General features: G+C 40.5%; 1 protein-coding gene across 3 annotated transcripts in view; it reads left to right on the top strand.

Moving 5' to 3' along the window:
- The first annotated feature begins 7,567 nt into the window (after positions 1-7,567).
- Positions 7,568-15,266, top strand: part of MAP7D2 (MAP7 domain containing 2) — a 43,119-nt gene continuing 35,420 nt past the window's right edge. For all 3 annotated transcript variants that reach the window (XM_063305162.1, XM_063305161.1, XM_063305163.1), the window contains exon 1: positions 7,568-7,691. In XM_063305162.1, coding sequence (XP_063161232.1) covers positions 7,640-7,691 — 52 coding nt within the window. In that variant the 5' untranslated portion in view covers positions 7,568-7,639. The remainder of the gene's footprint in view (positions 7,692-15,266) is intronic.

Raw genomic sequence — 15,266 nt, 5'->3', positions numbered from 1 at the left:
TCTGGTCAGGTGGAAACACTTCCCCCACCCGGAATGGGTGGCGGCGCACAACGTTAACGCGCCTGACCTGACCAGAGCATTTCACCGGGCATACCCCGACAAACCGCTACCAAGGTCAGCAAAACCAAACCCCCCCCCCGCAGGCCCCCCCCGCCTCCCGTGCCCCAAGGGAAAGGGCCCCCCCCAAGCCCGCGACTTGGGTGGACCTTCCCCCCCCCGGGACTCACTCCCCCCGCCCCGGGCCCACGGGGTGGTGACAAACGATCGCCAGCACCCTCCCCCCGCCCCCCGGCCGCGGGGGAGTGGCAAGCAAGTCAACAGGGCAACCTGGGGGCAACGCCCAGGAGACACAACAAAGGCGACGCACTCTAAATAAGAAAAGAAGGGCCCTACCTGGAGCTGAGAAGCACCCGACCAGCCACGCCTCTCGCCTCGCCGAACTGAGCCAAACAAACAGGGTGTGGTTGGAGCATGCGCACGCCAGGTCAGAACCCGAGCATGCGCACCATGGACACACCCTGGGAAGGCACATGGTAGAGGGAGGAGCAAAGGGAGGGGCGACAACTACTCCGGCGGGAACTTTGAAAAAAAAAAAAAAAAAAATGTGGCGTTTTGACAGCTCCACGGGGAAAACCCAGAAACCCGGGGGAGAACACTATTCGGAAAGGGGGCAGTATGTCATGAGTGCCGTTGAGCTAAAGTCATCAGCGCAATGGCACTCATGACAATGACAAGGAAATAGGTGAAGGGGTACAAGTTAAGTAGCCATCAACCTACAACGACTAACGGCCAACAAACAATAGCCAAATGAATCACGGAGCCACCCAAACCATCAGCGGCAATACAACGGGGATCGCCCAGCTGAAAGCAATCAGCAGAAGAATGGAAACCTGATGATGGGCGATCCCGGAAACCCTCACCCACCGGCAGGGCAACGCATGGGACAAAGGGGGGTGACGTGACCGTGAGCGAGGGGGCGCTGACCGGCGCGGGGTATTTAAACCCCGCACCGGCGCGCTCCTGTCACTCTCAGCTTTTTTCTACCAACGCTGTACCTGCCCTGCAATAAACCAGAGCCTGATTCGCAAAACAGTGTCTGAATGTTATTCAGGGGGAGGCAGCGCATGACATGGAGTTTGCATGTGTATATATCATAGGAACAACAGAATGAAGTGAGTCAGATATGAGCGAGGCTGTGACAAATATTAACAGATCAGTTAGAAATCATATTGAACACCAGGGCTCTGCAGTACTTTTGATTTAGTTCCGAAAAAGTGTTTTATAACTACCTGCAGCTTTTCAAAGCAGTTTTCCCCCAGATTTTATGGCTGCTTTAATGATTTGCAGACAGGTGCTGCATTAGTGCCCCTGAATGATTCAAAGCACACTGTGGAGTTGAGTCTGAACTATCATACAGCTCTATTGACATACATCACTGTCAGCTTTTTTTTTTAACTTTTGCATTTCATTTCTTTCATGCTCGTTTATTCTTACCCCAGCCTCCCTTGCATGGGTGTATATTCCTATTTATCTCAGTTCAATACAGTCTATCTGATGAAAATTATGAATATTTCATGAAAGCTTTTGTCATAATAAATACATTGAGATATAGGCTCTCAATGAGACTTGTTTTATCCCAGCTCCTTTGCAACAGATTAACTTGCCTCATTCTCCGAAAACTATACAAACTTCTCTCAAGACTCTTACATCATACTGATTGATGCGCCATCACATCAGGATTGACTCTTAGCAACCACATAGATATCCTCCAGGATATCTTAAGGCTTAAGGCTTCCAACAGGATACCCACTATAATCAAGTCCACTCACTGGGCTGCTGGTTATCCCCTTCCACGTTTCCCAGCATTATAGACATCTCAGGAGACCTGGGTCTTCATATGTGGTCAAAATATGATAGGTTGAGCCTGGTCATTTATGCTTTGAGTATGAACTCTGTTCTATGATGATTTGCTTGTTTTCTTGACTGTCTGGTATTTTCAAGACCCTGGTCCAACACCAACATTTAAAAGCATCAATATTCTTTCTATCCTAGTCCAACTTTCTCCATAGCATGTCACAGAGAAAACCACTATCAGCATGATTCTGGTCTCTATAGGTATTACAGTATATGAATATCTTTTCCAAGGTCTTCAATGCTATGAAGTCCTATTCTGTGGCATATTTCATGACTGCTGATTCCTTTATGGTTGTTAGTCAATCCTGAGCCAGAATCCATCCATCACTCCAATATCTTCATTTCAATTCTAAGCCTGGGAGCCCTACCTGTTGTCTTTAGTTTGGTCATTTTTACATTTAATCTTAGTCCTCTTTCACTGTGGTCCTTGACATTAAAAACTACAGCTTGCATGTCATTTATATTTTCAGCTATCAGGGGAGTGTCCTCAGCATAAGTCAGGTTACTGATGTTTCTTCTTTCAGTTTTAAAAACATGTTCATCTTCTAGCGCAGCCTCCCTCAATATGTATTCAGCATGTAGATTGAATAAATAAGGAGAGGGAATGTGTGTATCTATGTATTTCAGTTTCAAGGCCTCCTGACCCAATAATTCTGGGTGCTTACAATTAAAACGACATATATCCATCCTCCTGCCAAATAAGTTGATAGGAAGATCAAATCTATATCACAACACACACACACACACACACAACTGACCGGGCAACCATCCTGTCCCAAAGCCTAGGAGAACAACCACATTTTAACAGTTTATAGAAAGTCATTAAGATGGGAGCAGTACAGATCTCTGGGGAAATATTAATCGGGGGTGGGAGGGCAGGAGCTACCACTGAGAAGGCATGCTTCCTGGGTCCTGCAAGACGACACTGCTTGATCAACAGGACCCAGGACATGTTTGATCAGCAGGACTCAGGACCCAGACAAAACATGTCTACTCTGCTTGACTTAACTGGGTGGGCAAAAACATTAGGAAACAAGAGGTCCCTCAAGTAGCCAGGCACTATACCATGAAGGGCTAAATAAATTGCACCCATAAATTTCACCCAGAAACTGCTAAACAGTGCAGCTTGCAAAGCAGTGGGAATATGTCAGCATACCACAACATACCCATCACTACCCATCTTGCCACATTCTGGACCAGTTGTAGGTTCTGGATGATCTTCAAGAGCAGCTCCTTGTAGAGCACATTACAGTAATCCAATCATGAGGTAGCTGAGGCATGATTGCCTGAAGAACCTCCCAGCCAGAAATGAATGCAACTGGTGCACCAGATGAACTTGTTAAACGGCCCTCTTGGCCACAGCTGCCACCTGCTCTTCAAGCAGGAGCTGTGAGTCTAAGAAGAACCCCAGATTGTGCACAAGTCTCACATGGGGAAATACAACCCATTGAAGACAGAACTGGGAGAACCAAACAAACAGAGCCACTCATTTTTGTCAGGGTTGAGCCTGTATCTGTTCAGCACCACCCAGATCTGCATAGCCTCCAAAAACTGGGCCAGGAACAGCATCACTTAGTTGGCCTGGGGTCAAGAAGTATAATTGGGTACCATCAGCATATTGATGATACTTGACCCAAAACTGACAATTTCACCCAACGGTTTCATGTGGATCTTAAGCAAAACTACATATCTTTGTCTCAGTCCTTTGCCTACCTGAAGTCAGTCTGTTTCACTATGTTCCATGTTTGCCATGTTCCATCTGGATGGTGGCTTTTTGTCCTATATATAAATTTCTTGTGAGGACAATGACACATTCTAAGATTCCCATTTTTCTAAGCACAATCCACAGCTTGATATGGATGGCACAATCAAAGATCTCTTTATAATCAATGAAGCGCACGCTGATTTCTTTTTGGTATTCTTTGGCTTTCTCAATTACAGTATATATCAGGAATAATGTCTCTTATTCCTCAGCTCTTTCTAAAGCCAGGTAGAACATCTGACATCTCCATTTCCATGTAGGGCTCTAATCTGTGTTTAATGATCCTAAGCATTATTTTGCTAATATGTGAAATTAAAGAAATTGATAGTTTGCACACTTTAAATTTCCTTTCTTTGGTATTGATACATAGACTGACCTACAAACTACAGGCTTGGTAATGGCCACAGTGCTGATCTAACTTCATCTTCTAGTACTAGAGGTTCTGGTAAATAGGGAATATCTTCTAAGCTTTCCTGAATGTTGACCACTCTATGTACAGAATTTCAGTATAATCCTTCCATCTTTAGAATTATTGTTCTTTCTTGAATGAGTTCCTTTCTATCCATTGGCATCCTTTAATAAGCCAATTTGAGGTTGGAACATCCTTCTGAAGACTTTCCTTGTTTTTCCATGTCTTTACAGATGTAATTGTAATACTGCTTCAGGTCAGCTGAAAAGCAGAGCGCAGGGTGGCCGGGGGCCAAAAGGGCATAGATGGGGGGAGATAGGCGGGTGGGAAGGAATTGAAGCAACCCTGCGGTTACAAGTGCAGGTGGCCAAGCACCCAAATTTTTATCATGTAACCACAGGGATGCTTCAATGGCCATAACTTCTGGCACTGGAGAAATGGTCATGAGTAGAGGACTACCTGTATATGGTTAGGACTGTATCATAGAAACTGGTTGGCGTTAGTTTCATTTGGAATTTGCACACAAGCAGTTCATGCTGACTTCCACAGTCAGCCCCTGGCCTTGTCTTTGTTATTATAACTGAACTCTTCCACCAATAATATAATCACTTTGATTTCACTGCACTGTCTGGTGATGTCCATGTATATAGCCATTGTTTTGTTTTTCATTTCTGATACCTAAGATGTCAATGTATAGTTGATTCATTTAATCTTTTATTGTATTGAATTTTCCCATGTTCATGCTTCTTACATTCCATATTCCTGCTATAATTCTGTCTTTGCAGTTTTAGATTTTCTTTTACTGTGTGGTAACATCAGCTGATGTCCCTAAGACGTTATAAACACCATTAGTTCTCCAAATGATTCTCAGCTCTTCTTCAGTAGTACGTTGAGTTTCATTTGACTTGAGGAGCCTGTTATACGGAAACATATTGCTAATCACTTTGTTTATTCATGCCATTTTCTTGGTAAGATAGAAATGGTTTATTACTGCCTTCTCCTGTGCGTTATGAAATGATGCCTTTGCCCTTGTCACTAAAGTGATCATCATACCCACAAACTAACCAAGAACATTTTGACTTCCCAATCCATTTAGTTTATGATTCCATTTATCAAAGCCCCAAAACTGAGTTAATTGAACAAATCATGGTTCACCTAATAGTCTACAATGGGTAAATATGTAATGCAAATGCACTAATGTGCACTTTGCTGTGGGAATACGAATAGAAAAAGTTTATTTTTCTATTTAATTATTTAAGTCTGTCTATTAGAAATATAGTTTAGTAGAATGTAAGTAAATAAAATGAATCTATCCTGCTAGTGAAAACTGCAATAATCACTTCGTGGTTGCAGTGGGAAGGAAGGAGCTGGGCTGCCAGGCTACACATGTATTGGGTGCAAGATCCTTCGCTACAAACTTTAACTCTACCATAAAGGTGAAATATTTCCCCAGCACTTTTCCTGCTTGTATTTCCTGGATAATCCCTGACTAATAGATTACAATATTCAACTGGAGTTTTAGGAGCAGTTTACAAGAGCTCCTGAGACATCTGTTGGAAGTCCTGGCAAATCCAGCATGCCTCACTTGCATGTGAATTAGCATGTAAATTGAATTGTCCCACAATGCAACTCTGAGGATGCTGTTTGCTGCCATTCTCATTCCCACTTCCTCTTTCTCCTTCTTCCACCCATCAAGCAGGCAGCATGGATGCTGCTCTCTTCATCAGGGCCATGTACTCAGGCCTTGATAAAGAATTCAGCTCTTCCTCCACGCAGCTCTTGGCAGCTGTATTGCTGAGGTTTAGGGCAAACTATGTATTTAGAGAGAAAAGAAGAACAAAGGAACTTCATCTTTTCTACCAAGATGGGTGTAACAGAAGCAACAATAAAGTCAGTAAGAATTCTTTTACTTATCTTAACCTAATCTGTCTAAGCATGTGATTCTTTATGCTTGGGAGGACTGAATGTGTAAGATCGATAACCTGTGTTTCTCTGGCATGCTCAGTAAAGCTATCTAAGATAATGTTCTTTTTTCTGTGCCAGCTTCTCAGGTGTGTTATAAGCTCTGCTCAATTTCAGTGGTTCTAGCAGGCCACTAAATTGGCTTCATCATCAAGGTCCCTAAGAAACCAGCTTAATTGTTTTTACCATGGATGCAGATAGTGTAACTCTCCATAGAACGGGAGAGCTACCTCTGTTTTTCTGGGCTGTGTTTTTTTCTATTGACTTCCTTGAGGCTTTAGGGTACCAATCTGAAGCTCCTCTCTCTCCTTCTCGGCTGCCAAGAGTATGCCCTTTTCCATTGTATCTCCCTGTGATCTTCCTCCCTCACATCTCAAGAGAAAGCCTTTAAAGTAGGCCTGGGGGAAACTTCTTTGGGGCTTGTCCAAATAAGCTTTGCTACAATCCCTTCCTGAAGCTAGAATTCCACAGTGACTGAACTTTGATTTTTTTCTAGCTAAAAAGGAAGGAGTGTTGGTCATTCCCATTATCAGCCATGATTGATTTGAGGGGGAGAGGTGTTGAGTGCCAGATGAAGGGAGATTTGTGTATTTGGCATGTCTGAGAGTGTGTGCGGCTGGCCTTGCCTACATGTGGCAGACTTTGCTGGGAATGGGAGCTCACAAAATTTACCAACAGTTATACCTTACTGAAATTGAAAATGTACCTTCTACAGGGCGATTTCCTATTTTAATATCCAAATTTGCCTTTTCCATGTTGGTGCTGGGAATAAAAAACAGTCATGTGATGCTTATATCATGTGCCTATTAAAATACCTAGAAGTTTAAGTATCTTGAATCTAACTCAAGGAAAAACCTTAAAAGTGGGGAAGGCAGTGATTAAACTAATACCATTAAGGTCTACACCAAAAGAAGTGATGCTGCTCCCAGGTGTTACTCAGAGCATATAGTGTATTTGCACTTTGTTTCGGAATGATACAAACGTTTGGGAGAAAATCTTTTGCCCCAACTTGTTTCTTGCCCGCGTGCTTTAGCTTAATTTTCCCGTTAAGTTGAAAGGAGTGCTTAACGTAAACTGGAAATTCAGCCAATCCCCCTGAAGCAACTGTTGCATCTTGCTCTCCGCCACCCAGAGCAGTCGCTTGAGCAAAGGGCTGCTTTTTGGATTGGGGGCAGCCGACACGAATCCATTTTGGCGCGCACTCGCGAACAGCCTGCAGAACTGGCGCTGTTGCCTGGGGCAAAAAAGAAAGGGAACACGAACAGGTTGCCACACGTTAACCAAAAGGTAGCAAGAGCCGCGGAAGGAAGGAATGTGCACCTGGAAAGCGCCAGAAGCTACGCGGCCGCTCACTCTTCCTAGTTTTCAGCAATTGCTCTGTCAACCTCTAGCGTTTGTAACCTTCTCCCGCCTCTCCAATTCTACAACGCCGCGTCAGGTGTCGTGCTGGAACAGAAAGTGCGCCTGTGCGGTTGCGGCCGCGCAGTAGCAGCAGTAGTAATAGTATTATCATCGGCAGCTACGGTGCTTAACCGCGGCAGCAGGCGGCTGGGGAGAAAAGTAAGCAGCAGCTTGCGCGCCGGAGGAGGAAGATGGCGGAGCCGGGGACAACGCGAACGTCTCCCTTGTATTCGCGGGCTTCAGGTAGGGGCGAAAGGTGGATGACACGATCCCTTGTGGGTGTGGTTTGTAAGAGAAGGCTCCTTCTTTGTGGGGTAGCCTATTGCCTGTGACCTCCCTGACTTTGCCCTACCGCCGCTCCGAGTTGCCTCGGAGCAGGTGCCCTTCCGTTCTTCGTGCCCAAATTGCAGCGGCAACGTGGTGTTTCTGCTGTTCAGTTACAGACAAGCCCCGTAGAGAGCCGCTGTGTGGTGGCGAGATTTGTTTGCAAGGGTGGGTGTGTGTTGTGGCATTTGGCAGGCGAGTTCGTTGGAAATGGCAACGTGGAAAAGCTGGGAAGGCGCCAAAAAGCCTTGGGAAGGTTGGGGAATGCAAGGGTGGGTGTTACACTAGTGATGGATGGAGGCCTAACGGGAGGTAGGGGTGAGGACCAGAGAAGCAGAGGGCTATTTTATTCCTAGTCGTTGGAAAATATTAACTAGCCTAGGAATAGGTGGAGCAGGAAGAGGTTGGATGAACAATCGATATTCGGGTGGTGGGGCTTTTTCCTTCATCAGACAAGCACCTAGAAAATTCTGAGATTCCTTTGCTAGAAAGGAAAGTGCAGTGCATCCTGATCTCTAGAAACGATAAAGTCTTTTAAAGCTGTAATGGTTTGCTCTTCCCTGTGACTCCAAACCAATGTTGAATGTTTTGTTCGACATTCACTTGCATGACTAGGAGCAGGAAACTGATATTTTCAGGGAGGCTAAGGTGACGTGGCTGAATACGCACGTGGCTGAATACGCGCTGGCAAGATGAATATTTTAATTTTAAAGAAATTATTTTAAATAGTTTCTACATGTTTTTCTCTGTCTCTAAACCTGTTGGATTGGAGTTGCAGGGCACCTCCGTGTAGAAGAGACATTACTCAATCATGGAATATGCTGCCAAGCACTTGAGGTGGTGCTCTTAATTAAGGCAGGGACTCAGTATTTAAGCTAATTTTCAGCACAGCTCTGGTCTTTTTATGCAGGTGTGGAAAAAAAAAATCTGGGACAGAGACTGTTTCCTACCACCTCCAAGGTGAAGCACATTTTCAGTTTAGCTGGTAGTTCTGCAAAAGCAAGTACAGTAATAGAGGTCTACTTGCTTGCATCTAACCCGTGGCTTGGTTTACACACTGGCTTATTACAATATGATTTGTTTGAGTTTTGGCTTAGGATGATATTGCTGCTCAGTTAATTCTATCTTGTCCAACAGACTCTGGTTAAAGAAACAGTTTAGAATGATATACAGACAGGACATTAAGTTAGTGCAGTGCTTCCCAAGCCTGGGTAAATTACTCAAAATTGGGTAAGTTTTTCTTTGGGTAACCATACACATCCCCATTAAATTGACTTGAAGTGTTTTACCTACATTGGGTAAAAAGGCTTTTCTGATAAGTGGCTTTGGGTAATGAAGGAAAAAGTTTTGGAAGCACTGAGTTAGTGGGACTAAGAAGGCTGCCCAGCAAAAGTGATGCCTCACTTTGATTTGTTTTGATTTATTTAATGGGAGTCACAGTTTGGATTTATATATATATTTTAGGCAAGTTATAATTTTGTTAAAACTGTGGCCTTTTCGTTTGTTAGAATAGACCTAGTAGATAGCAGTAGGCTTGCTTTTTACTAGATGTGTAATACATGATCAAATAAAATCTTTGCAAGGTTTTATTTAAATTCTTTTTAAGGAACAAATAAAATAGAATATTGCCTTTTAAACCCTGCTACAAATAAACCTGTTGGTCAAATTAACATCAGTCTTACTGTCTTTAAATGTGTTTTAAACATATTTGAAATTAATCTTTCAGTAAAAGTCGGTTGTTAGTTGCTGTCAAGTCATTTACGACTCATGGTGTCCCTATGTATAACAGAATGAAATGCTGTTTGGTGTTGGTACTGGGGTTTAAATCCTGTACCTTTTCCAGGCCATATGACATTGTATTCTGGATGCGTTATGTAGACACATAATTGATGTTTTTATTTATATATAACATTAAGTCAGAAATAAATATTCTGTTATAACCAGAAAGGAGCCCAAATAAATTGCCAGTGTCAAGCAGTCCTGCTCTTTTCTTCTATATATTGTGAGGAAAAACAGACGTGCATTTGCCTATTTTTGGGTTGTTACTGTTTGAAAACCAGAAATTGTGGCAAAAAATAAACTTTTAATTTGATAAGATGGAATGTGTAATTGGCATGTTGGCAAATTACTGGTTTTTTTAGATTACCCATATATACATACACTATTCCCCTTTGGGATAAGCAGTATTATGCCAGGCAGAAGTAAGTAACAGTAAACTAAAGAAATTACAAGAAATATGGCTAAATCTAGTTAACACCAGATAAATCTTTTGCAAACCATCCTGGTTTTCATCATGTCGATAACTTGCTTTATACATTGTTGTTTGCTATTTAAACTTCTCACCTCTTTCTTTTTGAAGATTTTATCAATTTTATCCAACTGTGATTTTCTTGGTCTTCTCCTTCCTCTCAGCCCATTCACTCTTTCTTCATATATGTGTGTTATGGTTTGATTCTTTTTCATTTTCTTTGCATAACCAATTCACCTCAAGATATGAGTTGATACTCATTCAGCCACCAATTGTTCTTGATCCTGTTGCTTCTTGTTTTACTATAATACACTTCTTAAGTGCCACACTCCCATTGTATTCAACTTTTATGTTTCTCCTGACATACTCAACTCTCATTTATATGTAACAAAGCTGGTAGAAACATGTTACTGTATACACAGCCATCTTTACTTCTTCTGCCAAACATGCATTCCTTGCAGCAGACCATTTTTCTACCAAGTTTCTACATTTATCTCTAGTAAATATTCTGACAGGATACACAAATTAATATACTTGGTGTAATTTTCACCATTTATTGTAATCATTTTAATTTGGAATGATACAGATCATTTTCCCTGTCAAACACAGGTATTTTGGTCTCAGTGCATTAATTTTTTTATATGTAAGTTTTACTAAGAATTTTGATTATGAGTAAAATCTAATACAAACTAAACTTAAGGAAAAGATAATAGGAGTAAAAAGTGCAACAAAAAAGAGAAAAGTAAGAATATAATAAAGAGAAAAAAATATGAAGAAGTGGCTTCCAACCTTCATCACAACAAGTATAAACAAATTTAGACTCTTCACCCCCTCTAAGGTTACAAACATATCTTCATCCCATATCCCTTCTCTTATCTATAAACAAATCCATAAAAGATAATCTTTTCAGTCCTGGTATGAGCAGAAAGTCCCTAAAGGGTTGCCAGAAGTAACAACAATCCTTGTTTTAACTTTGATCGAATAAATCAACTTTATATTCCTTCCTTTTACTTCTAACAATCTTTAGTTCATTCAAATATTGTTGTAGGATTTAATTTCATTTCTTCTTTGTCCCATTGCATATAGTTCTTCAAGGCTTTTAACAAGTCTCTTTTGTAAATCCAATAGGAGAAAATTATCCAGGTCTCTCTCTTGGTTTGTCATTTCCCTTTTAAATTTTAAAGCCTCAGCCACTTTATTTTGCAGATCCGGTGAAACATCCTTTTCTAAGTCATTCTCTTGGCCTGTCATTTGTAAATCCACTTTCGATATCATCTCTATATTGTCAGATTAAATTTGTTCTGCATCTTTCATTTCTTCAATAACATCTTTTGGATATCATCTGTTCATAGACACAGACATCATTACTGACATTGTTGATATTGTAGCTATGATTTTCTGATTCCATTCTTCAAGTCTCCTTCAATACTTTTGTTAGAACATTTTGTATCATTTTACAGGCTTGTAAATTGTTTATGTACCTAAAACCTTTAGTCCCCTCTAGTGTCCATTTTTTGAAATCATGAAATTGCTTATCTTTGTTATGTCTTGTAAAAACCAGAACAGAATCTATTTCCCATGAGAAGTTTGGGAAGAAGCCTTTTAGTTCTTTATAATTAATTCCAAAATATTATTGTAAAACCTTCAGTATTCCAATTTTATCTGGACCCTTAGTCCATTTATAACTTTCCAATATTAAAATCTTATTTAGCTTTTTGCTGTTTATTTCAGATACTTTAAAGTCTTAATCTTATGTTTAAAATTTTCTTTCATTCAGGATTGACAGTCCTGAAAAGTCAGGCTCAGGGTTTTCAAACTTGTCGTTCTGAAGCTCTTTAATAGCTTAGAAGTAGTTAATGAGCAATTTCTGAAAGTGATTAGAAAGTGAGGTTTGTGAACTTAGCGTCCTTTAAAAGTCTCCACTGTGGTTGCGAGCAAGATGGCTAACCCTTGTCTCTGGTGCTCAAACCCATGAAAACTGCTATCCTGCAGCCTCCTCACGAGGAGCAGCCATCCAGAGTACATGTGGGCAATCTCTTATCCTCTCCTTAGCCAGAGAGGTTCCAAGGAGCTGGTCTATTCACCAGTCCCTTGGTCTTTGCTGTGGTTGTTGGATCTGCTTTTGCAGAGCTGTCTTCAATTCGTCATGCCTCCCCTGGAAGTCTCAGTGCATTAATTTTCATATTAATATTTATTGCATTATATAAGCTAACATTTGCTACAAACCATTTGGGTCTTCAACCAACAACACTGCATCATCGGCATACAAAAGTACTCATGTATTCACATCCCCAACCAGCAGACATCTGTTGGTTCCACAAGCAATTCTTACATATTTATCCATAAATACAGCAAACAACCAAGGTGATATCACACATCCTTATTTTATTCCCTGGCCAACATGAAGCATTTGCTAAGCGTTCTGTTTATTCACATACATGCTTTATTATCATCCTGTACTGTTCTTATCACATTTAACAGTCAGTCGTCTTATGTACACAAAACATCCCATAATTCAAGCCTATTTGCTTTATTATGTGTATGTATAAATATATGTACAATAAACTTTCTAACATTTATACATTTCTCAACAATTTCCTGAAGAACAAAAAGCAGAGATCTGCACATACTCTTTAAACTGCAATTTAAGGAAAATTAAATTCATCACTTTTATCTTTAATTCTATTCATTCCTCATCCCTCTTCCAAAGCAGTGCTTTATTTCCATTAAAATCATTCTGCATTTTCTCTGCCTCTTTTATCTTTGACCCCATTATTTGCAACTATTTTTCTTTCTATACATATTTTACATTTTGTGTTTTAATCCACAGCGTCTTTGATTTCATCATTCCACAAAGCACCCTTTTTCACCCTATATCCCATTATGGTAACTTCACACACTTCTGTGCTAGTGTAAGTCTTTTATTTATTAAATTTATACACTGCCCATCTCACTATAAAAGTTACTCTGGGCAGCTTACAAAAAAAAAAGTTGTAAAACCATATAAAAATAGAAAAAGTACAAAAATAGAAGAAGATAAAAGAGGGAAACTAAAAGGCATAGAGAGCCTCTTTAGGCCACCAACTTTATCTTCATTCCTTTGTAGGAAGCACACACATTTCCTTTGTCTCAAGCAGAATCAACATTAGAGGAAATATGACTTTTGTCTTGTAAAGCAAAGGCAGATGCCCCAGACTGTAACTCTTCTGGAACTCTCCTCTCTTTAAATCAGAGGAAAAGTCAGGTAACAGAAAGTTGTGTCTGTGCTGTGGTATACCAACTTCTTAGCAGCTCAAATAAACAGCTGGAATTAACTCTGGAGGTCCAGAGAAAAGAAAAGACTTTGCTTTTGGATTAAAATTATATGTAAGAATTTGGTAAATAGGTAGAAGTTGCATTAAATTAAATTATCTTGTCGCTGTGTACTTAAATTCAGTGTTTGTTACATCTCCATACAAGCTCAATTGTATATATATATCAGTCTTTTATGAATATATATCAGATTGTGCATGAGGATACTTTAAAATTTTATGAGGTAATTTTTCCCTGCAACATTAACTGATTACTGTAATGCTCAGGACCTGTGGGAGTTGTAACAGCTGAATGCCAACTTGTGGACTTCGGGCATTTTAAATTTAACCAATTGGCAGTTGCCGTATATTAGAAATTGCACAGCTCTGTACTCCAGATCAATGGACATTCACAATTTAAATATTTTAACATTAAAAAGCAATTCTATATCTCATTTATATATAGCCAGAAAGTAACATTACAGTGATGATTGCATTATTGCATTTTTATATTTTTGCTCATGAGAAGGACCTCCTTGGGACACAGGCAGTGGGAACTACCAAGCCACTAATCCAAGGGATGCCTAGAAGATTTCTTGGAGAGGAAGTCTGAGACCTTAGCCTATCACCTTACAACCCCATTGACTAGAACCTTCTAATGCTTTTTCATATTAGACTCATGTTGGTTCTTCCTGCAGTTATTCTGTATGACTCTAGGGTTTTCTTTTTTCTTTTCTTTTCCATTTTCATTATTTTCAAGATCCATTCTTGACACTACCAAAAACAGTCTGTCTCAAATTCAGAACATCTCATCACCCCTAAGTCCTTCACTAGTATCAATATTTTGAAATTTATTACATAAATTATAATACTATATATAATATAAACTGGAATAAATTTAGATTTATGTTCTTTCCTTTGTCATCTACATTTATGAAGGTTTTTTTCTTAATAAAAACAGATTTTTTCTAAGATATTTATCAAATAGTCAAGCATTCTCATTCATTCTTAGATCTCTAAATAGCCCAATCATTTTTTATTGCCTTGTTCCCACTCATTCATTCATGTCCCCCACCAGAATATCCTCCCCCCACCCCAGACTGCATTCATTGACATTGTTGCACAGTTTTTCCTAAGTCATATCTGGTTGTTCATTGTCACTATTAAATGAAGTGTAACATGCAACTATCACCAACTGTCCCATAACAACTTAGATGACACCAGTTCAGACTTTCTGACATAACATTTAGCCCATTAATTCATAATTAATTCTACTGTACCATGGACATTAAAAGGGACGTGGTGGCGCTGTGGGTTAAACAGTTGAGCTGCTGAGCTTGCCAAGCGGAAGGTCGGCGGTTCAAATCCGTGTGACGGGGTGAGCGCCCGTTGCTAGTCCCAGCTCCTGCCAACCTAGCAGTTCGAAAACATGCAAATGTGAGTAGATTAATAGGTACTGCTTCGGCGGGCAGTTAACGGCATTCCGTTCAGTCATGCCACCCACATGACCACGGAAGTGTCTACAGACAAACACTGGCTCTTTGGCTTTGAAACGGAGATGAGCACCGCCCCCTAGAGTCGGACACGACTGGACTTAATGTCAAGGGAAACCTTTACCTTTACTTACCATGGACATTACTAAATGAGTTCATATAAATTGACCTCTACTGTCCATCATGGCCTTGGTCAGTTGAGACTTTCATATAAAACTTTCTAGTAAGATGGTGAAGGTGTAGACTAGGCAACTAGTATTAGCCAAACCCATCTCCTGTGCAACAGTCCAAACTAATGGTAAGCACGATAATGTTCAGTGTTGGCACATGTTGCCAGTATGCCCAGAAGCATAATCAGCACATTTTTGATAGTTGGGAGGCACTGGAAAGCACATTTTTGCCCCACACATTCTCATGCTATTCTGTATTAGCTAATCCTGTCTAATCTAGAGACTATCTTGCA

Source organism: Candoia aspera, chromosome 5 (assembly GCF_035149785.1).
Source record: "Candoia aspera isolate rCanAsp1 chromosome 5, rCanAsp1.hap2, whole genome shotgun sequence".
Lineage (NCBI taxonomy): Eukaryota > Metazoa > Chordata > Lepidosauria > Squamata > Boidae > Candoia > Candoia aspera.
This window is presented reverse-complemented; position numbering and strand designations above follow the sequence as displayed.